Source organism: Eptatretus burgeri, chromosome 18, assembly GCF_056783735.1.
Source record: "Eptatretus burgeri isolate ZD-2024b chromosome 18, Ebu_testis_v1, whole genome shotgun sequence".
Lineage (NCBI taxonomy): Eukaryota > Metazoa > Chordata > Myxini > Myxiniformes > Myxinidae > Eptatretus > Eptatretus burgeri.
This window is the reverse complement of record NC_140978.1, coordinates 41371314-41399181: the sequence shown is the minus strand read 5'-3', so window position 1 is coordinate 41399181 and position 27868 is coordinate 41371314. Positions and strand designations below refer to the sequence as shown.

The 27868-nt window shown below is 43.2% G+C and overlaps 1 protein-coding gene across 1 annotated transcript in view; it reads right to left on the bottom strand.

The window, feature by feature from the left end:
* Positions 1-5751: 5751 nt before the first annotated feature.
* LOC147008978 (neuromedin-U receptor 2-like) overlaps positions 5752-27868 on the bottom strand; it is a 60771-nt gene continuing 38654 nt past the window's right edge. The window contains exons 4-5 of the mRNA XM_085863766.1: positions 8918-9043; positions 5752-8636 (exon numbers count right to left, since the gene is read on the bottom strand). Coding sequence (XP_085719892.1) covers positions 8359-8636; positions 8918-9043 — 404 coding nt within the window. The 3' untranslated portion in view covers positions 5752-8358. The remainder of the gene's footprint in view (positions 8637-8917; positions 9044-27868) is intronic.

The window sequence follows — 27868 nt, the reverse complement described above, 5'->3', positions numbered from 1 at the left end:
GGGAAAAATAATGGCCTGCAAGACAAACAGCATTGTGGAAGACCAAAAATGGAGCCAATAACCTTTTTGGGGGATGTGAAAGGGATAGTCTAATTGAAATTCGTGCCAAAGGGTACCACCATTAAATCTGAGTGCAACATTGAAACTCCAAAGAAACTGAAGGAATGGACTTGGAGGGTTCTTCCCGACAGGTAGATGGTTCTCCTCAAGCATGATCATGCACAGCCTCATATGAGCGCACGACAACTGAAGCGATTGGTCGCCTCGGTTTCACGGCCTTACGGCACCCGCCGTACGGCCCTGGCTTGACTCCATCAGATATCCATCTCTTACCTAAACTTAACGAACACCTTAGTGGAGAACGTATTTCTTCCGACGATGATGTCAAGGCCACTGGGAATCACCAGTTAAGTCAGCAGGATGCACACTTCTATCGTGATGGCATCACAAAACTACTTCGACATTGGCAGAAATGTGTGCCCCGCGTTGCTGATTATGTTGAGAAATGAATATGCACCATGGTTGAATAACAATTTTATTAATATGTGTCATTGTTTCATTCAAATATCTTTGCATGGTTTGGAGGAAAAAAAAAAAAAGGAGGAGGCATTACTTTTCAACATTCCCTCGTTTTTTAAGGATAGTTATTTGATCACCAATTGAAACCGTGGGTTGCATCGTCATCACGAGGAGTGGCTGTGCTGCCAATTGTGCAGGGATATAGAATTTAGGCAACCCCGAGTTATAACTGCTTCCGCACATACTGATCATCCACAACCGAGAAATATCACGAAAGGTCAGTTTGCAGAGCATGGCAAAGACATCAAACGTCTTACTTGGGCACCACTATCCGAGCAGATCTCATGCCGATGAAAATCTCCCTAAACCGAGGCATACTCAACCGTGTCGCTCTTAACTAGGCTGATTCGGAGAGAACAGATGTGGAAGAGGACGATGGGCACAAGGGTGGAAATTTGTCTCTACCATTTGATGGACTTTGATAATGATTTTTGAACTATCAGTATGTTTACATAGTCTGACCGACAATTGATTTCCTCAAACACAACCAGAGGACAAATTTAGCAACCCCTTCTCCAGCTAGTCTCCAAAAACGTTTTTTTCAAGTTGTGCAACGTTTGCATGCAATGTTCAAATGGACGTTCAGCTGTCGGCAACATAGGCCGTGGTTCTAATGGAACTGCAAATAAAAATGTCTTGGTCTTTCAACCTTTCTCATCAAAATTCCTGTGCGCCTACTTTATGAAACCACTCACGTAACGTTTGACGCGTCGATGGTGTTCTATTTCACAATCCCATTGTGGAAAGGTTACCATAAAGCATTTATTTTGAGTATCCTATTTGCTGCAAAAGCCACGGGAACTTGTAGAATTTACAGCAGCTATCGCAGACGTTTGGGTCATGCAACACTCACTGAATGCAAAGCCAACCATCGGGGTCTTCAAGCGACTGCCTGCAAGTGAATCTACACCTGACCATCGGTGTATGGGATTTGTAATTTTCATCTGAAATCGCTCGTGTGACGAGAATTTCGAATTTACCATAACGATGGACATGCCCATGGTTATTCCTAATATGATGGGTCCACGTGGGAAGGTCTTAATAAGCGCCAAAGGTCAGAGTTCCCTGAGATGGTGAAATGCAAACGTGCAGGTTCCCTGAAGGAAAAACCACAGGTGTAGGAGGTCGAGCACTCCAACATGAGCGGTTATGCTCTGTGCAATGATGGGGCACTGTGCAAAAAAGTGTGTGTGCGTGTGTGTGTGTGTGTGTGTGTGTGTGTGTGTGTGTGTGTGTGTGTGTGTGTGTGTGTGTGTGTGTGTGTGTGTGTGTGTGTTTTTAAACATTCTAATGTCCAAAACAATTCAAATCCAGTGTGGCTTGCCTTTGCTTCGAGTCATTCCCAAACCCTCAATAGCTCCTTATTTTGAACAAGGCAGTTGTAAACAGTACAGTTGGAGTATGACTTCCCACTCTGGGCTGCAAGTAGAACTGAAAGCCTATGATGACAATGGTATGATACACAATCATGGGCAGTAGGTTGCCCCCGTATTCTTTCATCATCATTAATTTACCATGCTCTATTCTGCCAAAACAGTCTCTGGCAAGGGTCACAACCCTGGACGGGTCACCACTCTGATGCAGGAACAGGATACTCGACTCAAGGTGCAGGAATTTGGAATTTATCCATATCGCCGGCGATAACTCCCCTTATTCACGAAAGGCTTTCTGAGATATTTATCGTCCAAAAACTCATAAGGCAGATGGAACACAGTTTAACATCCACCGGACGGACGGCGTACACATTGGTGAATCGCCCTGCCTGTGACACACCAGGATAACAGTTTAAACCTGGGTGGGATTCAAACCCAGGCTGGACAGCTCAGACACGAGTGGGCATACCTCTAGGTCGAGGCTATCCTTGCAGATGCTCCCTATCCTACCGTTGAACCCCGACACCCTGATGTCAGTACATTACTCTTTGTTCATATATTGCCATGCACTTCCAGAACACTAGATTTGTGAATTCAAAAAGTGAGAAAGTTCCCAGAGATTGGGTTTGATGATGTCAGCAAATCAATGACAAATACAAGACGCTTACCGTGTTAATCGTGTTAATCCGTGGTATCTATTCTGGAAGACACTTCCACAGATCTTCGGAAGACCAGAATTATCACCTTAGCAGGAATTGCCTTGAGGTTTCTATTCCAGGCGTGGCACAGTTTGGGCTAATCTCACTGTGGCTTAATTAACACAGGATATGCTCAGTTACATCCCACAACTAACAAAGATACCAACTTGTCTATTTATAAAGTTACAAGGAACTGCAATGCAAGAGGCCATTAGGCACACAAGCCTGCACAAATTAGTTTACAAATTCCCCCGGATCATGACGTGGCTCGATCTGAGTGCAATGGAAAAAATTGCCATTTTGGGGGACCTGAGTCAGAACAAATTCTGTTTCAACATTCCGGCTCTCCAAACGTTTATATGTCTTCAATAATTGTGTCTGCTTGCAAATAATAATAAAAAAACAATTGGAATTGTTTGAGGTTCTCAGAGAATGTTGACACTTAAATATATTGAAAATAAGGTAACGGTATCATAATATCATCTTCACCCAAAATCCATAAAGCTGGGCAGAATGGAGTCCAATTAGTACTTGGATGGGAAATTTCCTTGGAATGTCGTGTGTTGTAGACCAGGGAATGGCAGCAGAGCTCGATCAATCGGGAGCACACTTTCCTCTGATAGGTCTGGCCCTGAATTTGCTCCTTAGCTGGGTTCAACTTAATTTTAAAACGAACCTTTTGTCAAGGATAATTTCGTTTCCTGAGATATGTATGTCGAATAATGAGGATATTTCTAATAATGTCTTGATTTGAAATCGAGAGAAACAAGATTAACTAGAAGGGCACTCGGTAGAGCGCATACCTCCGCCACATAATGCCTGATCCACGAGAACATATCGGACCCCATACATTTTTGAAATATCCTGCTATACAGTAACTATGTCGTTTTTGACCCGATCTCTCAATGGTGAAGAATCACTTTGAAATTAAATAATTCTCTTATCCATATCCAGATCCGGATCTTCACCAAAATTGATTTGATTCGTCCTTGTCACGCACCCAACCTGTCCACGAAGTTTTATGTGAATCCATCCATAACCTTTTGAGCTATTGTGCTATGTATCATTTTTGGCCCGATGTCTCAATGGTGAAGAATCACCTGAAAATTCTCAGATACGGATCTGGATTCAGATCTTCACAAAAATTGAGCATTGCTGTCCTTCGCCGGTCAACTACACGCACAAAAAATTTCAGAACGATTGTTTGAAAACTGTGGCCAAGCATCATGTGACAAACAGACAGACAGACAGACAAACGTGACAGACCAACATTCTTGGCGAAAAAATTTTTCGCCAAATAAAAAACAAACAAGAAGCGAATACCTCTATCGTGCGGCTGGGGGCAGTAAAAGTCTAGGTTAAGAATGATGAAACAATTTTGCAGTTATAACATTTAAATGTAGACACGGTGAATTAGCATGCATGATGGGAAGAGTTGTGACGTTGGACAAATTTTTATTTGTAGCCCTCAGATCAAAGGGACGTACGCGGCCATAAATGTGACAGACACAGGACAGAATAGCCAATTATATAACATCGCGATGTCGCCACGCTATAACGAGAAGACGTCGTGCAGAGCACGATACTTGCAAAATCCATAAAACGAATTTCACCTCAAAAATAATTGGTGGTTGAATTAATTGACCAAATGTGCAACTCCTCTTCAAACTTCAAGTCAATCGGATGAAAACTGACAATTTTAGAAATACGGCCGATGTTGTCCTTTTGGCCGATGTTGACCTCAAAAATATTTGGTGGTTGAATTCAGTAACCTGATAATGAAAATCCTCTTCAAATTTCAAGTCAATGAGATGAAAATTGAGGATTTCAGAAATACCGCCTTAGTTATTGACTTCTGACCTATGTTGACCTTTTGTTCGATGTTGACCTCAAAAATAATTGGTTGGTTGAATTCAGTGACCGGGAATATAAATCCTCTTCAAATTTTAAGTCAATTGGATGAAAATTGAGGATTTTACAAATCCCATCGAAGTTGTTGACCTTTTGACCTCAAAAACAATAGGCTACTTCCTTATGACAAACTCTACCATGTGGTGAAGTTTCGTGAAGATCGGTTTAAAATTGTGACCTGTCGGCGACTAATATACGAGAAAAATATTTGATTTTGCAAGTAACAAATGGACTGAAATGCCAAACCCTCTCCTTCAGCGAGGGTGACGAGAACGGCACTCGGTATCATCCATGCACAAACCTTCGCCAGGTTGAAGAGTTGTATGTTTTGTATCCCACTGATCGGCCGGATATTCACCGAAATTGAATCGGCTTGTTCTTGTCACCTACCAAACCTTCAGTGGTGGAGGTAGTGAAGTGCAAGTGAATTTCCGGTAATCAAGTGATATGGATACGACAAAGATGTGATGGCCCGAACAGCCTTTTCAGCAGTAGGTCCAGGATTGTATTCTTTCAGAAATACCATATCCAAATGATTAAAAACAACATTGACTTACTCCACGAGCCAAATGGTCAATATGAAGGAACTCGATCCACAAGTTACTACATGCTCTACATCGAAACGTTTCCATAAATGCATCTCCACAAAATACATCTCATTGTCGGGTTGTACATAAGCGTCCGGATGATGTTATCACGGAGATGGAATCACGCGGGTTGTTTCGGAGTCCGTTATCATTCTCTGTCTCTCTGTCTCTCTGTTTCCAAGCCCTCAATATTCCATGAGCTTTCGCTAACCACGGAGATGGTTAGGTCATGCTGTTAGCTGACCATTATCATTATCAGTCATTGAGGTTGTCGCCAGTGATGTCACAGAACAATAAAAAAAACAACAAGAAAGGTGTTGTGCATAGAGCACAATACCTGCGAAATCCATAAAATAAATTTCACCTTAAAAATAATTGATGATTGAATTCAATGACCAAATATGCAAATCCTCTTCAAATTTCATGTCAATCACATAAAAATTGACAATTTCTGAAATTTGGCCGAATGTTGATTTTTTGGCCAACATTGACCTCAAAAATACTTGTTCATTGAATTCAATGACCTGGTCCTGATGTGCAAATCCTCTTAAAATTTCAATTCAATGGGATGAAAAGTGGAGATTTTAGAAACACCACCTTCGTTGTTGACCTTTTAAAAAAAAATTATTTTATATGTAATGTCAAGGCTCATATAAGAACTAACAAGGGGAGCAGGAGACAAGAGGGATGGGGCAGCTTACACGGGGTAAACAGGAGGATGGACACGACAGGGACCTTCAGGAAGGGAAGCAGGGAATTTGAAGGAGGTGGGTTTGGGGTGGATTAACGGGAGTAGAAAAGATCGAGGATTTGGTTGCTGCGGAAGGATCATCAAACTAAATCGCATGTCTATCTCCATGGTCAGCCAATGGGAGAGGTTCAGTATCTTGAATTTCAAAAAACTCACAATCAGCCATGACCTTTCCGGGGCCAACCACATCGCAAAACTGGCCTCCAAAACCAGCCACAGGGTGTTATCCAAGATCCTCCATTGATACAAGTCGTTCCTTGGACATCAGAGCTATTCACAGTCGTCAAGGCCTTTATCCATAGCTCAACAATGTACTATTCTCACCTATGGGCTGGCACCCAATTCTCACATCTGTGTCTCCTGGTTTCTGTGGAATCTAAAGCTCTCAACAATAATGGAATCTCCCATGACCAGGCCAAAACCACAAGGTCTGTTGCTTTGATATCACAGGCAGGTCGGTGGTCTCTGTTTTTTTTTTCTGGTCGATTCTCCAACATTGCTTCCTCCACTCTCTCTGACCTTTGACCCTCCCCTGCAACTCCAGGATGCATGCATTTTTCCAGTAACCCCCCTCTGATTCCCATCGTGTGCTGCCTTTTTGGCTGCTGGTTGCATCATTGGTTAGGGGCGCGGCTATGCCGCTGATGCGGTGCCCCTATTACTAGTATACTGGTGCTCATTTAGCAGATCTCGGAAGGATGACAGGCTGAGTCAACCCCCTGGTGTTAATTCAGTGGCCAACAGGGCTCGAACTCAGGATCCTAGGGCTCGAACTCAGGATCCTAGGACGCAAAGCCACCACCCTAACCGCTAAGCCAACACCAGGATTACCCCCTCCGGTAGAAAACAGACCACCAGTGAAACTTCCAAAATCCTGGCTGACTGCACATCTCAACTCTTTTAATCCTCGCTTCTCCTGTTTGTGTGACTGTGCTTCCAGAGGCTGTTCTGTCTCACTCTTCCCTCGAGGACTTCCAACAGACAATGCCTAGCAACCTCGTGTCATCCCCAATCCCAATCCTGAGCCATGATCTTTATTACCCCCATTAACCCTTTAAGGACCAAGCAAACGCATACAGTATGTCCCTAAACTTTAAGGTGGTGTATCTGATATTTTCTCTGCAATTTTAGATTACTTATATTTGTAACATTGGCAAACATTGCAGTTAACATTGGGTAAGAGTTTGCGTCATTTCCATTATTTGTTTTTTAAATGAGAAAAAGTTGGTTTTTTTTCATCATCTATACTCTTGAATTTCAATTTAAAAGATTGAAAGCTTGCCAAACTAATAATAAAATTTGACTTCGATCTGAAAATTACCTTCAAGATGCTTGTGGTCCTCAGAACGGTTAACCCTTCGTAACCCAACCGTCTTGTTGATGTCAGTGTTTCCTCCCCTTCCCTCTCTTCCTTTCCTTTTTTGTTATCCCCTTGCCAGTTGTGCCAAAGTGTTTCCTTGCTACCCCGCTGTTAACTTAACCTTGCTTTTCCATGAATCTTGCTCTTGTAGAGAGAGGGACACAGAGACACAGAGACACAGAGACACAGATACACACAGAGATAGATAAGAAACCTACTTTATTAGACCACTCACTTGCATCACATGGTAGAAATACATAACAATAGTAGTACAAACCCTCACATCAACATCTTAGCATACGATTGCACATGGTAACAATCACACGACCGTACTATTTAACATGATATAGCGAAATCTAAAACATTTACCGACCACTATTAATTTCTGAGATGAGGTGTGGAATTTCATCAGCATGGCTGCCTGCCTGCCTTCCTTCCTTCCTTCCTTCTTTCCTGAATACACCATTTAGTGATGAGAGTATTTCACTGAATAACTTCAAGAACCACTGACGCCTAAACGTTCTAAAGTTCTAAACGTTCTAAAGTAAGCACACCGTGTAATGAAGCGTTTCTCTGCAGTCGTAGTGCCGGTGTTCTGCCTAAAACTACCCTTGCTTGTCTTACAGATGGCCTTTCATCTTGCTTTCGTTTAAAATACATCAATGGGAAAAATGTTATCGGCTAACCTATCATGGAGGATTGTCGAGTGTACAATGTGTTCCAAACTTCAAGTACACAATGTGGCAAGTACACGTATATCGAGTTGAATTTGTTTCCCACTTTTCCAGGTTTATCTTGCGATTTGGGTTTTGAGTGCAGTTATTGCAATATTCAAACTGTACATCTGACAAACTCGAGAGACAAAAATGGCAACCGAGATGTTCAAACCTGAATTGTCCGCAATACGTTTGAACACGTTGGATGATCTATTTATTGTGTAACCAGATCTATTTATTCTTTACCCCCCTCTGCTGCACCTTCCTCTCCCTTGACTCCCAATTTTGCATCATGGCGTACTTTGGAACTTTAACCAAATGGTTTTGTGTTTGACTGATTTATTTGATTCATGTTCATAGTTCAGAAGTGCGCCGGCTTCTCTTCATTTGGTGGCCACGTCTCGGGAGGTAACGGACCGCGCCTGCCTTTCGAGGACGGAGGAATGTGCATTGCTTGATGTGTCAGTGGTACTAAGGCTGTGACTTGTCGTAATATATTTTACGGGGAAAGCAGTGAGCAAGTATACTGAGGATCTGGAGAACTGGGAAGCCCGCGTACACTCGTGGCGACAAATGAGCTCGTGGAAGGCTGCACGGAAACGCGTCGAGAAGGCGTTGTAGATGATCGGATTAACCGCTGAGCTCAAATAGAAGAAGACACCTGTGAAGAAAGAAGATAGGTTGTGTGGCATTGAAATGAACTGTCCTCTGAAAAGGTGTTGGAGATGAAAAATGATTGTGTGGCGCACCGATAAGGCTATATTGCATCACATGGGACAACATCTCCACTTGACTACCAAGACGTGCACAGTCCAGTAGCATTTATGTCCTTAAGGTAACCCCAATCAAAGGGGTTTTTCCTCTGTCACTTTTTTCCAAACGTTTTATCGATAAATGCACCTCGCTATGAGACACTGGTGCAGGGGTGCAACACTCACTCACCGGAGACCACATGAAGAATATTGTAGTTGAGTGCCAGAGACTCTGTCCACGTGTTGACGAAGCTGTAGAAAAGTCTGTCGATGTGGAACGGAGCCCAGCAAAGGCCAAAGACGAGCACGAGGACAGCTGTGGGAATCGAAAAGGTCTGTCAAGGCATTGTTGATCATTTTAGAAGATCGGTTAAATCCTTCCTGCGAGTTACATATAAGGGTGCAAGAATCAGATCCTCTTAACTACAGGCACATTAGCTGCATTTACAATTCAAAGCAAAGACATGGCATCCATCATCACAGTTGACATCAAATCCTTCCTTTTGTCCAACAACCTGATCTAAGACCATTCATTGATTTAGTTTCCGACCGGTTACTTCACCCTGGACTCTCCACATTGCTGCTGCCATCCCAACAATGGGTGGACACCCTGAATCTCAGATTCGAGATCAGGATCATATCTCGAGTATTTGATGCAGTCCAGCACTCTACATAATTGCAATTAATTTTAATGTTCTCTGATCTTTTGTACAGCGCTCCTTCCCAATTCCATATCCAGGTGATACATGACGTCATCACCGGGCGTCGAAGGAAGGGAGTACTCGGTTTTCACTCTGTTTGTTTTCTTGATTTCTAGATCCTCGTGGAGGATCTCTAATTCTTACTCGCGTTGTTGCTCTTCATCTTCTTCTTGTGGACTTTTTTGTTTCACAGCCTACAGTTTTCATCGAAACTTCCTGAAACTTGGCGTATATATGTAAAAATTCCCTGCGCAGACACTAACCATCTCCGATTTTGAAAATTCCTCCTAGAAAAAAAAAAGTTATGACGTCAAAATATCTCCGCTAATGGAAATCAGCTAAAAAATTATCTCCGAAACTTGGCAAGCTTTTCGAATTCTGTTTGCAGGAATCGAACAGGGCATTAGCAGAGATGAATCTCTCCATCTTGTTGATGTCAGTGTTGCACATATGATACATCACTATGACATCATTTCAATTTTTATGACGTCATTCCTATTCTTTGACACTTTTTGTTTCACAACCCAGAGTTTTCATCGGATCTTCGTGAAACTTGCCATGTATATGCAAAAAGCCCACGCGCAGGCAGTAACCATCTCCGATTTTGGAAATTCTTCCTAGAAAAAAGTTGACGTCATAATATCGCCGCGAATGGAAATCGCCTGTACCATTATCTCCAAAACTAGGCAAGCTGTTTGAATTTTGTTTGCGGGAATTAAGCCGGGCATTAGCACAGATAATTATTTATCGCAAACCTGATACATCACAATGACGTCATATTCGTTTTTATGACGTCATCATTAAGAGGACGAGGATCTTAGCTCATTTAAGCTTGTTTGTTTGTCTCGGCGATATCTCAGACATCCTTTGAGCTAGGAAGCTGAAATTTGGGGGTAAAAGTCAAGATGTGCCTTGGCAAAAACAATGTTGTTGTTTTTTTTTTCACATGAATCAATGAATTGATTAATTACTGAATTATTATCGATTTATTAATTACTTATTTATTTTCTTTCTCATCTGGGGGGGATGGGGGGGGTGTTATCTTAATTCTCAAAATGCATCATTCAGGCACCGACCCACCACGAGGCACCTTTTGAGCTGGGAAGCTGATATTTGGACATAATAGTGAACAAGTAATTTGGCTGTAATTTATTTATTTATTGATTAATCATTGAATCGATTAGTTATTCATTTTTCAATGAATTACTTAATTTTCAACAAAAAATGCGATTAGTGCAACAAAATTTTAAAATATGCATTTCAATAAAATAGACATTATCAAAGCTTCTCGACTTGCACTCCTCAGGATAAATCCGCAAGCAGATGAAGAAGAAACACCAAACTCTCGTTTATAAAGTTACAATGTGATGTCCTCAACGTCGATTGGTTGAGAGAAAGAAATGATTGATCACCTGATTGGTGGAGCCATAGAGCATCATGAATAATGAGTTGGCGGAAATGAACCATCATGAATAATGATTAGGTGGAGATGTAATGCTAATTAGTTGAGGGCAAGTTTGGGGGAGGGGGGGTCGTGATTTTCATGATGGTTCAACCTTGACTGTGGTCGAGTTGTCACACAGTCAAGCCATCATGGTCAAAATAGATATACGAGTAAAGTTCGGACAAATTATTTCTGTAAACAAAGAATCGGATTGGTTGACCTGATGTTCTATTTTGACAATGATGGCTTGCCTGTGTGACAACTCAACCACAGTCAAGGTTGAGCCATCATGAAAACCACGACCCCCCCCCCCCCCGCAAATAGCCCTCAGCATATTAGCATTATGTTTCCACCTGTAGTTTGGTGATTAATTTCCGCCTACTCATTATTCAAGATGCTCCATGGTTCCACCAATCAGGTAATCCCGTCCTTTTTTTTTTCCTCTCAACCAATCAACGTTGTGGACATGACATTGTAACTTTATAAACGGGAGTCTGTTGGTTCCTCTTTATCTGCTTGCAGTTTTATCCTGAGGGATGCAAGTCAAAAAGCTTTGATAATGTCTATTTTATTGAAATGCAATTTTCAGAAAGTCACAGATTTGGAAGAAACGGTGGTGGTTTTGGGATGCTCTTAGCCAATTGATGAAGAAATTAATTTATATTTACGATTATTATTTATTGATGTTAATGATGCAATTTATAAATTAATCGATCAATTATTGTCCACCACTCCCTCCCAATTCCATCTCCATGGCTGTACGGCGGCATCCCCGGGCGCCAAAGCTGTGCCAACAATGTCGCCTGCTGGAGGATTTGTTATTTATTTAGCATGAGGGTAGTGCACTTTGAATGTACCTCTACTTTTTTATTTTAATCTGATGGGTATCGTGAATGAAGGCAGTCACAATAAATGGAATGCAATGGATAAACAAGCCTGATCGAACACACTGAATTGGCTACTTTTCTTGAAAAACAGCCTGAGTACCAGGAAAGTAAAAAAAAATCATCACAATGGGTATGCCATTTTGACCCTGCATTGGCACACCTTCTCCAAAACAGATTCAACTCTAAATACAGCAAACACTCAATAGCAACAGCATGAGACACCTTTGTACGAGCCTCCACCACCTGTATCTCTTGAATATGCTTAGCCTGCTGATTTAAAGCAGTCCCCACTTGCAGCTTCGTGTGATCCCCACATTACTCCTGTCCGGATGAGCTTTACTGCATTTTGCACATCACATGACTCCAAACTATAACATGACTTTTACACACCTATTAGTTTACTTCCAATCATCAACAAGGTCATGGAATCCATCATCTCAGTTGATATGAAATCTTTCCTTTTCTCCAACAACCTCATTGCAGATATAAATTTGGATTCAGACCAGGTCACTCCACCTTGGACATGCAGCTTCTACTCTCTCTCAACAATGGATGGAGGCACCTCAATGTTAGACATGAGATCAGGGCCGTCTCTCTAGACATATCTCGTGCTTTTGATAATGTAGTATTCCACATTGCCCTCCGTACTCTCTGATTATGGCATCCAAGGCCAACTCCACACATGGCTTCTGGGCTTTACCCTTGCAGCCAACATGTGGCTGTCAGTGGAATCTTTTCATCTCCTCTCCCTGTTAAGGTTGGATTGCCCCAAAACAGTGTTCTGGGCCCAGTCCTGTTTCTGATATTCATCAATGATCTCCATAACTCCCTGGAAATCCCCTTTTTAGTTGCTGATGACCTTTGCTCTTCCCTCTCTCCTCCCTTCAGACCTTGACAAAATCACAAACTGGTCAAACACTTGGAATATGTCTTTTAATCCTGACAAATCTCACTCTCATTATCTCTCTGCGAAATGACTGTCTGGCAACCACCTCCCCCACCCCCATCTACTTCCTTAACAATTCTCTTGAAGTTCAGTCTTTCAAACTCCTGGATCTCATGATTAGCCATGATCTTTCTTGGGAAAATCACATTTCAAGGTTGGCCTCCAAACCAGCTGCCAACTGGGCATACTCCTTCATACAAAGTCCTTCCTTGGCACACCTGAACTCTTATTCACCGAGAAGGCCTTCATCTACAGCTTGATGGAGTACTGCTCTCCCCTCTGGGCTGGCTTCCCCACCTCACATCTATCTCAGCTTGACGTCATGGATACTAAAGCCTTCAAGATTATTGGAATCTCCCGTGCTGAAGCTGAGTCTATGAGCTTATCACTTCACTCTTCGTAGACAGGTCGGTGGTCTCTCTGTCTTCTACCGCTCCTTTCTGGTCTTGCACCCTCTACTCTTTCCGTACTTTGTCCCTCTCCACCCACCCCAGGTTCCTGCAGGGCTCACACATCCACCATCAATCCCCTTCTGGGGAAACGATCTAAATCCATAATCGCTGCTCACCTCCACTCATTTGTTCCTCTTTTTTTCCTACCTGTGGAACCAACTTCCACATCCTCTTAAATCTCATTCTTCCATCCAGGTCTTCAAGGCAGCTGTTCACCACCATCTCAGATCTTCCCAAATTCAAAACCATGATCTCTTCTTCCAGTTTCCCTCCTTGGAGTTTTCTTCTGTATTCATATTGTCCACCCCATGCATCCTCTCCTACCCACATCCCCAATTCTTACCCACACCTTTTGTTTGTTCAAGTCTCCCTCTATCTTGGCCTTCAACTCTGCTGTTGGTGCTCCCCCACCCCCAACCCCACCCCCCCCTCTACTGTTCCTTTTGTATCCTGCTGCGTCTTGATCAATTAAGTGTACGAGCTCTTCTACGAGCCTCGTCTATGTACTGTATACAAAACCAAATTTTTTTAAAAAAATATTCTCAGCCTTCCCATTTCATTTCAATCCTGACATCATTTAAAACTCGTCTATATCACTGTGCTCTCCAGAAGTACACCGGCTCCATTCTCCTACGACCATACATATATATATTTATGTACAACATGGGAATTTTCTGGACAGTTGCCCAAGGAACTCAGTGAATTCCTGCTTCAACCCCTCAATACCTTGCTGCACCTCCAAATTCCCAGTTCAGTTTTACTTTTAGGTCTTTTTCACATCACATCACATCGATTAGATGCCATGCATTTCTGAGCCCAGTACTGAAACTTTGATTCTTACTGGAACGACCTCACACTCTTGCCATCACTCGATCACAGACAGCTGCAACGGCTGATTGCGGGACTTTGTGCAGTCTTTTGCTCACGTACCACATCAAATACAATTGCAACGTGTATGTGTATATGCTCCATCCAATTCCAATATATGATGGCACATGATACTTGCCGGGATGTCAAACGTACTGCATGTCAGAATTCCATGACACAAAATCTCCGACCCCATGACACACGAGGCCTCACCCATTATAACAATGTGCTTTCCTTGCCACGACGACTTCTGTGTCTAATGAGATTAGCTTTAACCGAAAATCAAACGTCGACCTCCCCCTACCCTGATTCTTCAACAATGCAGTTTGCTTCACTTACCTGAGCTTTTCGTCTTGAAGCACGGGTTTGAGAGACACAAATCTGGGCCATGACCGACCATTTTAACATTTCTCCATATCGGTTGAAGCACATCCTGAGCACAGCTGTTGGTACCTATTGGTCACAGGTGTGTCATCTGGATTACCCAAACACATGACCTCACAACACAGAATAGATGTGCATGACGCAATCCTGAACACATATTCCCCATATGTGATACATTGGTACTCTTACAAACTCATCCTTTTTCCTGATTTTTTTTATTTAATTTTTGTTGTTGTTGACGTTGCTGGAGAGCTCTAACCTATTGCAGGTAGCCTACTGACCATCGAGTCATCTCATCTGGCGTTGATGTGCAATGAGGTCGGATTGAGTTATAACCGTATTTCGGACGCAGTGCCGGCAGATGGTGCTGCTTCTCAGAGCACGCGGTGGCTTGCATGGGGACGTAAAGAGAGCTATCCACACCCAGGTTATAGACTCTAAAGACGCAGCAAGTAGAGAATTTAGATACGCAACCGACACGCAACAGCTTAAGCTCTGTCGAAAATAATATGATATTTTGTGTTGGTACCCAAGCCAAATTCTCTGCTTGGGTTTATAGCTGAATCGTTAGTACCACCTGCAGTAAGTAAGAGTCCTGAGATTTAGATATGGCAAGGGCACGATAAACCTAATGACCATTACCATTGTCTTAATTACCTTGAGAATCCAGCGAAGATAATTTGATGATTGGCGCAACCAGAAGCTTTCTTTTAAAAGTCGAGCATTCCAAGGGCTGACATTAATCTTATTGTTGTCTTCTTCTCGTGGAGTCCAAAGCCATTACACGTCAATATGCAGGTGTACATGAGGATTTTCTAACCCTAACCCTAATCAAAAACAACATAACACGAAGAAACGTCAAAATCGATGACGTCACAAAGAATCATAAAAAATATTTCTTTGTCACTTCCAATGCGCTATTTCCATGCCATTTTGGTGCCGTGCCCTGAGAAGGCAAAAGGCAATTCTCCTCCTTAAAGTCGCTGTTGTAATGTTGCAGCTGCCCTTTCATGAAGGCAATTTGTTGAATCTGTGCATTTTTGGTGACAGAATGATCTGATTTATATATATATATATATATATATTTTTTTTTTTTTTACGAAAACAAATTGCTATTTTGGAAATCATTGTGAGTGATTGATGTCGTCAAAAGACGTAAAAGGTGAGAATGCTTGCATGCCAAAGGGTTAATGTCTCTTTTTTTCCAGAATTTATTTGTACAAGATCATATTATTGCTTTAAATGGGCCCTTTCACGAGATTGAAGTTGAAATGGCGAATCAAAACAAAAGTTTCGACCCCCAAGCAAAAATGAATTCCGGACATTCTTGAGTGAGTTTACGTGAAATTCATTTGTTTGGCTGAAGATGACGTTATTAAAGCGCTTTGTAGCCTGCGATTTAAATTGTACAAAAAATTATTTCAACATAATTTTTTGTACAATTTAAATCGCAGGCTACAAAGCGCTTTAATAACGTCATCTTCAGCCAAACAAATGAATTTTTTGTAATTCAGAGCGATTTGATTTTGTCTTGACAGTTGGCTTAAAGGCAGCACACTTGTCTCGGCTCTCTAAACTTGGTCTGATCCTCAAATTGACTACAAACATGAATTGGTACTTAACAGGCATCGCAAAGCAGGCCATCCCTTGGATGCACGTTAATGTGATAGTATTATCTCGTTAACCTTGATTATCCCACGGTGCCTTCACACGGTATTGGTAGTAGTTGCATTCGGGCTAGATAAACTGATATCCTGGACAAATGATCAAGGGTTCAAGCAGTCTTTAGGGGAGTAAAGATGTCTAAGATGTTGTAAGGGTCTGAAGGGTGTAAGGGGTCTAAAGGGTGTCAAGATCTAAGAGGTTTAAATGGAATTAAGGGACTTAAGGGGTGTAAAGGTCTTAAGGTCTAAAAAGAGATCCAAAAGGTCAAAGAGTGAAGGGGTCTAAAGTTGTCTGAAGTGTCAAAACAGTCTTTTTTTTGTTGTTGTTTACATAGTTGAGGCTCATGGAAGAGATAGTATTAGTACTGTACACTGAACGGATCACGATGCAACAGGACAAAACGAACAGGTAAGAAGGGGATGAAAAGGCCAAAATAGAGGCAGACTTGGCCAAACAATGTGTGTGGGGAGGAATGGGGGGCAGGAGAGGATGCATGGGATGGAGAACATGGATACAGAAGGAAACTCTCAGGAGGGAAAAGAGGAAGTTTGGAAGGAGGGAGGTTTGGGGTGGCGTGATGGGAGGGGGTTAACGAGGGTATAAAATATCATGTTTTTGCATTGTGAGTTATCTGAGATGGTGGTGAAAAGCTGTCTTAAAGACCTGGAGGGAAGAATGAGATTGAAGAGAAAGTAGAAGTTGGTTCTACAGGCAGGAAAAATAATAACAATCGGTAGGCGACATGGGTGGTCGCTAGACAAAGGCGAATTTGAAATATGTAGATGAGAACACATCAGATGGCATTTTTGCCGTTCGTTGTTCCATATAGGAACGTGATGAGCAACTGTCCATTCATCATTTGTGTTCGATTCCCGAACCCTACGTGAGGGAATCCCAACGCGAACGTTGGGGTGAAAGCATATAGTAATATAATTGCATACTAGTCAAACAGTTTTTGATGGATCGGGCTGAAATTTTTTGACAAAAAGGTTGATTATAGTGCATATAAAAGCGCTGAAGCTGATTTTTGATTTTCTAAAAAAAAAAATTTTCTGATTTTTTTCAAATATTTCAAAGTCCCGTTGCTTGGCAATGGTGGCGTCCATAGCAACGGTGCTCAAAAGAGCATACAACTTGATCCTGGTATGAACCTACCAGTCAAATTTCATCAAAATCGGTTGACTCCTCTGGCCTCCAGAGCTGTCCATTACATACAAACAGACAGACGGGAAACCTGAGAATAAGGGTAAGTCCTCGCGACCACCCAACAAATGAGTGGTGATTCTGGCTTTTGGGAGTATCACCAGAAATTGGTTGATGGTGGACCATGTGTGCCCTGTCGAAACATGGAGGGGACAAAGCATGGAAAGAGCAGAGGATGCAAGACCAGGAAGGAAGTGGTAGAAGACTATAAAGACCACTGTGCTGTCTTTGATGGTGAAGTGATGCACCCATAGACTTGGCATCATCACGGGAGTTTCCAATAATCTTGAAGGCCTTGTTTTACACAGCATCAAGCTGAGCAAGATGTAAGGCAGGGGAGCCAACCCAGAGGGGAGAGAGCAGTACTCAATCGAGCTGCGGATGAAACCCTTGTGGCTGGATAGTTCAGGTGTGCCAAGGAAAGAATTTTTTATGTCAGAGGATGCCCAGTCAGTGGCAGCTTTGGGGACCAACTTTGAATTGTGGTTTCCCCAAAGGAGATCATGGCTGATAGTGAGACCCAGGAGTTTGAATGACTCGCCTTCCTCAAGGGGATTGTTAAGAAAGTATATTGGGGGAGAGGGGTTGCCAGATGGTCCTTTCGGAGAGAGATGGAGAGAGTGTGAGATTTGTCGGGATTGAAAGACATTCCAAGTGTTTGACCAGCTTTTGATTTTGTCAAGGTCTGAGGAGAGGGAGGAGGCTGTAGCCTGCCTGTCTGAAGGATGTGGGATGTCATGTCAGACGGTGGAGTCATCAGCAGATAGATAAAGAGGATTTTCGAGAGTCAGAGAGATCATTTATGGAGATGAGGAATGGAACTGGGCCCAGAACACTGCTTTGGGACACTCCAGCCTTGACTGGATGGAGATGAAAGGAGTCCGTTGAGAGCCACGCGTTCGCTATGAGTGGACGAAGTCAGTGAGCCATGTGTGGAGTTGACCTTGGATGCCATAGGCAGAGTAAAACAAGTGACTCTTTTTCATTTCATTTCACCAATATTCGTGGCCTTTCTTTTAATCTTTCCTCTGTTGAACATCGTCGAGCAAGCTCGTCTCCGAATATATTGCTTCTCTCAGAGTACCAATTATCACGTGATATTCTTGTTAATTATTTTAACATTTTGAACAACAACCTTCACTCACGATTCCACTTCAGAGGAGGAGTCTGTGTTCACTCCAACATCAACATGCCTGCTGTATTCCTTGGTCTTTGTGGACCTCAAATCTCCAAACTTTGATGTCATCTGGCTTAAGATTTGACTCCCGATCATCACTATCTTTCTCTTTCACTTATTGCTCTCCCAATTCTACAAACTTCGTAACTTTCTTTGACTATCTTAACTCTTGCCATGAGGCCATGACGTCCGAACACCCTCAAGCAGAATTTCGCTATCTCGGAGACTTCAATGTCCACCACAGGGAGTGGCTGAAATCTTCCCACATGGACGTTAGGGGAGCTGAAGCTCTTACATTTTTCATTCTTAATGATTTGGAACAAATTATCACCCACCCTAACCACATCCCAGATCGTCATGACCACACTACCAATACTTTGGATTTATTCTTCACCTCCAATCCGTTGCATGACAACTACACAATTTCACCTCCAATTGTTTTTTGTGACCACAATCTTGTGAACATCACCTTAGTTACCACCACTTCTCATCCGACTGCTCCAATAATTCTCAGTATTGACATTTCAATAATAGTGACTGGACTGGTTTACGAAACTTCTTTTCTGACTTCCCCTGAAAAGACTACAGCCTCTCCTCTGTTGTTGCCTCTATCTCTGCTGAATGTATCGCTTAGGTTATTGTTGCAGGAATGGAGGTTTATATCCCCTTCTCTTTCAAGTCTATCTCTCTTACCAATTCTTGGTTCAATAATTCCTGCTCTGCAGCCATTTCTGCAAGGGATGCCGCATATTGGACATGGAAAAAGTCTACTTCCTTCGACTCACATTCAGCTTTCATATCCACCAGAAATCATTGCAAACATGTTATTCATGAGGCGAAGCATTCCTTTATTCAAAAGAAATGTGACAACCTCTCATCTTCTTCCATGAATAGATCTTTCTGGTCCTTCGCTAAAAGTATCTCCAACAACTTCTGTCGCTCTACATTTGCTTTCCTTTTCTGTTCCGATGATACCATCGCTGTCTCTCTGACTGATAAAGCAACTCTTTTTGGTTCTCTTTTCTCCTCTACCTCCCCACTGGATGACTAACATTCCACCTCCCTCTGATGCTCCCCTCACCAATCCCATGTCCCTCCCTATAATCTCTTTTCATGCAGTCAAAAAAATACTCCTCTCTCTGGACACAAGCAAGGCCTATGGGCAAGATGGCATTCCTCCCCGTATCTTGTAGGAATGTGCTTCAGAACTTGCACCCATGCTTGCTCGTTTATTTCGCTTTTGTTTAAAAACCCAAACTTTTCCTCTTACCTGGAAACATGCCTTAGTACAGCCTATTTTAAAAAAATCACCCCCGTGCGGGAGTGACGATCATCTCTGCGAGAAATAATACCACAAGTTCTCAATGTTCAGTTATGACCGAAGACGACTGCGCAGCTCGAACTGCGCAGTTTGGTTCAAGATGACTCGGCATTTTGGCGTGCGCGCACGAAATTATATTTTGAAACGAAATGCCGACGTTTACATTTAGGGTTTTGAAACTTTTGCACTTTCGGCGGAAAATGTATAAATATACAAGGTCAGCTACTAGGCAATGATACCATTCACTAACTTTTACCATGCCCAGTAGAGAATATATAGCCTCCTGAAGGTAGGGCAGTTTTTGCAAACACTGAAGTCACGTGACGCGAAAATGAAAGCGAAATTCGAAAATCCGTCCTGACCAAATTTGGATATTGTCCCATACATTCATATGCCACAATCAAATTCAAGATCGCTTGAGAAATGTAGGAGGAGATAGATTTTGAAAATCGTCATTTTCACATTTTTTGCCAACTTTGAAGTCACGTGACACGAAAGCGAATATTGAAAATACGGCCTGATCAAATTTAGATATTGTCCCATAGATTCATTTGCTACAATCAAATTCAAGATCGCTTGAGAAATGGCGGAGGAGATAGAATTTGAAAATCGTCATTTTTGCAACTTCAAAGGCCTTGTGACCTTGACCTTGACCTTCGGTGACCTTGAAAGTTATACCATCGTGTACGTCTCATCGACCTCTATCAGGATCACTAATGACCAGATCTCTCACTTCAACTTCATTGTGAACGGACGGACGGAAGGACATCGACACTCGTATTATTATGTCATGCTCGAAGAGATGACCTAATAAAGGAGGGTGATCGTTCAAACCCCTCTAACTACCGTCCTGTTGCTCTGATTTTTTTTTTTGTTTCCAAAGTCTTTGAATGTTTTCTCAATTCCCATTTTCTCAAGCATCTTGAATCTCACAGACTTCTATCTGACCACCAATATGGCTTTCACAAGGCAATATCTGCAGGTGATATCCTTTCTTACATGAATGTCTGGGCCTCTTCTTTGAGAGACTTTGGGGAATCCTTTGTTGTTGGCCTTGATATCTCAAAAGCCTTTGACAGAGTTTGGCATCGGGGTCTGATATCCAAGCTTCCCTCTTTCGGCTTTCCTCCTTCACTCTGCTCTCTCTCTCTCATATCGAGCTTTCTCTCCGACCACTCTATCTCTGTAATTGTTGATGGTTCAACATCTCTCTTCCCTATCAACAGCGGTGTACCTCAGGGTTCCGTTCTGTCCCCAACACTCTTCCTTCTTTTTATCAACGACCTTTCTTCCACAAATAACCAAATGCACTCGTATGCTGATGACTCAACATTACATTCCTCCATGTCTTTCCCATCTGCCCCATCTTCCCTCACTCGATCTACATCTGGTTTCATCACAGCCACCTCTTTAAATTCGGATTTGGGCAAGATCTCCCAGTGAAGCAAATGTAATCAAATAAAGTTGAATGCTTCAAAAACTCAATTTCTTCCTATCTTTATCTCTATCTCAATCTCGATCTCTCATCTCCTTTGAAAGCTCTACAATTACACGATGTGATACAATAAACCCACTAGGTATCACTCTAACATCAAATTCATCCTGGAACCCACACAATACTCAAATAGCTAAGTCTGCCTCGAAGAAATAAGGAGTCCTGTTCAGATGTTGATGAAATAAGGTTCAGAAATAAGGAGTCCTGAACAGTTGCTCCAACTATATAAAGGATTGATTCGTCCTTGTATCAAGTACTGCTCTCACATCTGGGGAGGTTCCAGCTCCACATACTTACTGGACAGAATTGAATTTAAAGTTATTCCACTTGTCAACTCTACCAATGTGACCTCAAAACTTGACCCGCTCAAATTACGCCGCATAATTGGCTGTCTTTCTCTTTTCTACAGATATTACTTTGGTTTCTGCTCGCAAGAACTTGCTGTTTGTGTCCCTCCACCATTAGCGAGACCAAGGAATACTCGACAAGCCACTACATCACGTGATTATTGTGTGGCCATTGGCAATTCAAGGGTGGACCGTTACGATGTTTGTTTCTTCCCTTCCACTGCCAAGCTCTGGAATGCTTTACCTTCTCACGTCTTCCTAAACACTTATGACCTTCCCCTTTTCAAAAAGCATATTTTTTTACTTCCTCAAAAACTCTTAGTCTATTCTCTCTTTCCTTACTTTTCTATCAAAGCAGTTCTTATATTTTAGGCCTGGCCTCGATGAGGACTATTCAGTCTATGACTGGAGCCTTCAACATAAAAAAAGAAGAAAAGAAAAACAGTTTGTTTTGATGCCAGACTATATCAAAGAGTAAGGCAGGATGCCGGACTGTATCAAAAGCACTGGGCATGTCCAGAGAGACGTTCCAGATCTCTTCTCTGACATTGAGGGCTTCCATCCATTGTTGGGTGAGTAGAAGCAGCATGTCCAAGGTGGAGTGACCTCCTCTGAAACCAACTTCGTGATCTGAGATGAGGTTGTTGGAGAAAAGGATGGATTTTATATCAACTGTGATGATGTGTTCCATGACCTTGCTGATGATTGCAAGTAATCTGATGGGTTGTGGTTATGGGGATCAGTTTTTGTACCTTTTTGATGTCATGCAGTGATGTTGGCTGATTTCCAAGCAAATGGAAAATGACCGAAGGCAAATGATAGGATGAAAAGGGCAGACAGAGGATGTGCAAGAGCAGCAGAGCAGGTTTTAAGGACACGTGAGCTGATGTCTTGCAGTCCAGTAGCAGAGTCCGAGTCGAGGGTTGAAAGAGTCTTCTCCACCTTCTCAGGTGCAAAAGACAGGGTCCAAGCACAGTTGGGTATGACAGGGATGAATCAGTACCAAGAGTGAGGGGTTAGAGACACAAGATTTGGAAGCAAACACAGAATTGAGGTATTCAGCCTTCTCACGAGCAATCGGTTGTGGTGCCATTTGAAGAGAGGGAAGCGATGGAAGGGGAGCATACACCAAAGACAGACTTAACAAGGTGCCACCAGGTTTTGGAGGAGGGAGACAAGTTTGAAAGTTCATTCTTGAGTTTGGACAGATGTTGTTTTCTGGCTCTCCTGAATGTGGACACACACTTGTGGCCTTTTGGGAATGCAATGAGATTGCCTTTAGTCACCTTATATATCCTAGGAAGAGAAGGCAAGGTTTTTGGAGCAGCTTCCTCACCACAAGTTTCAGTGTACTATGGGTAAAAGGGATATAATGGGATTTTAGGGTCTAACGGGGTCTGTAGGGTCTTAGGGATCTAATGGTTCTAACAGGGTCCAAAGGTGTATGGGTCTTTGGGGTCTTAGTGGTCAAAGGGGTCTAACAAAGTCTATAGGGTCTCAGTGTCTTGTCTATAGTTTGTTTTGGTTCTAAGGTTTGGGTCTATGTCTATAGTGTCTTTGGGTTCTAAGGGTTCTATATGGTCTAAAAGGGTATTAAGGGTCTTAGGGTTCTAAAGTGTCTAATGGGGTCTCTGTCAGGTCTTAAGGGTCTTAACAGTCTGTAGGATCTCAAGGTATGTAGGGATTTAAGGGGTCTAAATAATGTGAATGTCTAACAGCATCTAAAGGGTCTTAAAGTATCTTTAAATGTCAAAGGGGTCTCAGCAGTCAAAAGGGTCTAAATATTTAAAAGGTAAGTTCTAATAGTATGTCATTAATAGATGTAGTCAGGGTGCAACTGATGTTCAAACAGTATGTAATGACATATAGTCACATGGGTTCGTGGCTGAACATACAGTGGAGTGCAAAAGTAAGACTGGGATTTAAAATCCAGTCGCAAATTTATTTATTGAGATGTGATAACAAAACCAAAATCACCTTCAAGGAATTTCCATAAACTCTTAAGGAAAAACCACACTTATAGGAAAAATCAAATCTGTATTGATGTTTACTCAATAATAATCAGTGTGGCTCCCTTTTGCCTTCAAAACTGCTTCTACTCCATTTGGGATTTCTTTAATTTTTAGTTTATTGATTATGTTTGGGTCAATCTTTTCCCAACAGTGTTGTAATGCACTCCATATCATAGTCATACTGCTCACATACATTTTATCTTTCTCTCAAATGTATCGCCCTTCATTTATTCTGTTGACAAAATGTCAGTCAATAATAACTGTAATAATTTTAGGAATATATATTTATATCTTCAATATTATGACAAATATGTGTTTGAAATCGTGATTTGAGATTTATGGGGACTCATTCTTTCACACCCGACTGTGTATATATACTTACTTGCTCCATTATATATAGATGATCATTATCATCATCATTGGTATTATCACTATCAGGTCAGGTCAGGTATGGGAGCATGTGCCAGAACAGCGCGTCGCTGCGTCCACTTTCCGCCGGTACTCCAGGGGCCTCCGTCTGGCCATCCCCCAGGCAGATGCCAGGCCCATCCCCATCTCCTTGAGATGATGGTCAACCTGCTGCAACCATGAGGCACGTGGTCGGCCCACTGGCCTCCTCCACTCATGAGACTCCCTCGCTGAGAGAATCTGGTGAGCAGGATCAGCGTCAGGAAAACGAGCCACATGTCCATACAGCCGCAGCTGACGCTCACGGACTATGCAGGTAACAAATCTCATCCGAGTCTCTCTCAGCAACCGCTCGTTGGACACAAAATCCGACCAGCGATAGCTAAGGATTCTCCGAAGAGACCTGGTACCAAAGGAATTAAGTCTCAGATCCTTGGTCAAAGTCCAAGTCTCGCACCCATAGAGCAAGACTGGAAGTACCAAGGACCTGAAGACTCGGACTTTCGTCCTCCCGCACAGGTACCGGCAGCGCCACACCCCATGATCCAGTGAATCCATGACTCCCCAGGCCCGACCCAGACGTCTATTGACCTCCGGCTCACAACCTGCGGAGACATGAATATCACTGCCAAGGTAAGTGAATCTATCCACGACCTCAACATCCTCACCACAAACAGACACAGACAGGACAGCAGCATCCAAGATGTCACCGAAAGCCTGGATCTTTGTTTTGACCCAAGAAATCCGTAATCCCAACGGCTCCGACTCCTCATTCAGCACCTCGAGGGCCCCCAAGAGGATGTCTAAAGTCTCCGCAAAGATGACTGCATCATCTGCAAAATCAAGGTCCGAGATCTTGACATTGCCAAACGATGCACCGCAACTTGATCTCTCCGACATCCTCCCAAAAATCCAGTCCATACAAGTGCTGAAAAGTGTGGGGGCAAGTACACATCCCTGACGAACTCCAGTAACAACTGGAAATAAGTCAGAGGCGGTACCACCACACTTCACAGCACTCTCAGTACCAGAGTAGAGTTCAGACATCAGATCGATCAGTTTCGGTGGCACCCCACGAAGACCAAGAATCCTCCAGAGGACATCCCGATTCACTGAATCGAACGCTTTACAGAGATCAACATAGGCTGCAAGCAGCCCCTGCCGAAACTCTCGTCTGCGTTCAGTGAGGACACGAAGAGCAAGGATACGGTCAATCGTTGACCTCTTTGGTGTAAAGCCTGACTGCTCTGGACGCTGGTGCTCAAGCAGATGGTGGCGAACCCTATCAAGAATTATCCGAGCAAAGACCTTGCCCGGCACTGAGAGCAGCGTCACCCCTCGGTAGTTGTTGCAGTCTTGGCGATCACCCTTCCCTTTCCAGAGAGGGACAACAAGGCCCCTCTTCCAGTCAGTTGGGATGATGCCTGTGTTCCAGGCAGAGCACAAAACTGCATGCAACGACGCGAGTGCAGCATTTCCACCAGCCTTGAGAAGTTCAGCATGGATGCCACAGATCCCTGGAGCTTTGCCCCGTTTCAACTGGTTCACCGCAGCCCGTGTTTCCACAAGCGATGGTGGACCACAGTTGATTCGAGGGTCAGCAACAGGGATTGTAACACCCTTGACGTCCAACTCGACAGTTGGGGGATCAGCCTGGTACAACCGCTCAAAGTAACCGGCCCAGCGGGCCTTCACTTCAGACTCCTCTGTCAAGAGCCTACCACTCTCTGCTCGAACTGCAGTGCTCCGAGGGATGGGCTTGGATGAACGTAATGCGCGAATTCCCCTGTAAGCGGGACGAGAATCACCTGTCCACAGGTGATGCTCTACCCCTCACAGATTCCTCGCACATAGCCCTCCTTGTCCACCCTCAGTGCACGTACAGTTTTACGCCTCAGCTCCCTAAACAGCTCAGCTCTGCCATTCAGCCTGGCCCTGCGACTCTGGTCAATGGTATCCAGTGTCCCTTGAGAGACAAAATTCTTCTTTGCCCTGCGGTGAACTCCAAGGCATCCACCGGCAACATCAAGGACGGTGGTCTTGAAGGTGCTCCACAACTCTTCAGGACCCCAAAGCACCCAGACCCCCCAAGTGTCCACTCAGCCTGTTCGCAAACTCCTCAGCTACTCTCTCATCCCTGAGCTTGGCAACATCCAGCCGAGGCTGGGATGGTACCATTCTCCAGGATTTAAGGTGCAGCTTTAGAGTTGCTACAACAAGCCTGTGGTCAGTATTGAGGAACTGAGCACTCCGGTAGACCCTGCAGTTCTGGATCATCCTCCAACGACCGTCAATGAGGACATGGTCAATCTCCTTTGCCACACCGCCAGCGTTGGAATACCAAGTCCAGCGATGAGCTTGCGGGCGCTGAAACCATGAACCAGCCACCCTAAGTCCATGACTTCTTGCAAAGTCAAGGAACTTAGTGCTATTCTGGTTCATAGTTCCTGACCCATGGGGACCAACACACACCTCATAACCATCCCTATCAGTTCCAGTCGATGCATTGAAATCCCCCAAGACTAGAAGTGTATCTCGTCTGGGGCACTGATCAACCACAGACTCGAGTGTGGCGTAGAATGCATCCTTCACGGTAAGATCGCTCGCCTCAGTCGGAGCATAAATAGAGACCAGGGAAATGACACCTAAGGAGTGACGAATCCTTAATCTCATAATACGCTCGTTGACCGGTGTTACCTCAATTATCATTGGGGTCAGCTTATTGGACACAGCTACAGCAACTCCTTGGGTATGGTAACCATCAGAGCGACCAGACCAATAGTAGGTGTAACCACCCACCATTATCTCGCCGCAATCCGGTCTCCGAACCTCAGAGAGAGCTGCAATCCCGATGTCCAAACGCTTGAGCTCAGATGATAACAGAGACAGGTGATCATCCTCTCTTAGGGATAGGACATTCCAGGCACCCACCCGAAGGGACCGCCTCAGGTTAACCCAAGGAGACCGCCGTCTGGTGGACGACACCTCAGCACCACTCCGACACACTCTCCCGCAATCTGACCCAGGGATGTTACCCCGTGGTTTCCCTCCTATCAAAGATTGGGGGTCCCGAAGGCTTTGCCCCAATCCCATCATCCGGTGAGCTGCCCTGCGAAGGGAAGCTGCACAGGAGGTACTCCCACGGAGTGGGTTTTCAGATTTTTTTGCGTTTTTGCGTTTTGCGGAATGAAGCGTTTTACGGTGGCTGGAGTGCAAATCCTGCCACCAACCTCCTAATAAGAAGTAACCCAACTGCAGGAGGACGTCCGCAGACACAGTTGGGCACTAGATATGGATGGCCGTTGGCTCACAAGGAGCTCCTCCGCCCTTTGACAGGTTTTGTTTTTAATCCTGCTGGGTGTCCATATCCAAACACCCTCCTCACCAGAAAACCTGGTGGGGGAGACGGTTTAGTCGCCGACAACCCGACCATGGAACAGGTTAGTACAGGTTTACATGGTACCTGTAGCAGGTCACAGATCGAACCTGACCTGACAAAGGTCTATCATTATCACTATCATTTTCATTGATAACATTCATTGATAACATAACATATCAGTGATAACATTATCACTATCATTTTCAGTATATTCATTATTATTGTCATTATCATTATATATCATTATTATCATTTTCATTATGTATCAATATCGTTATCATTATTATTGTCATGATGTATCATTATGTACCATTATTGTTATCATTATTATTATCATTTTTAATATTGTCATTATTATGATCATTATGTGTCATTGTGATTTTTCTGTATTATTATTGTTATTACTACCATGTATTATTATTATTAATATTTTTACCATGTATCATTATTATT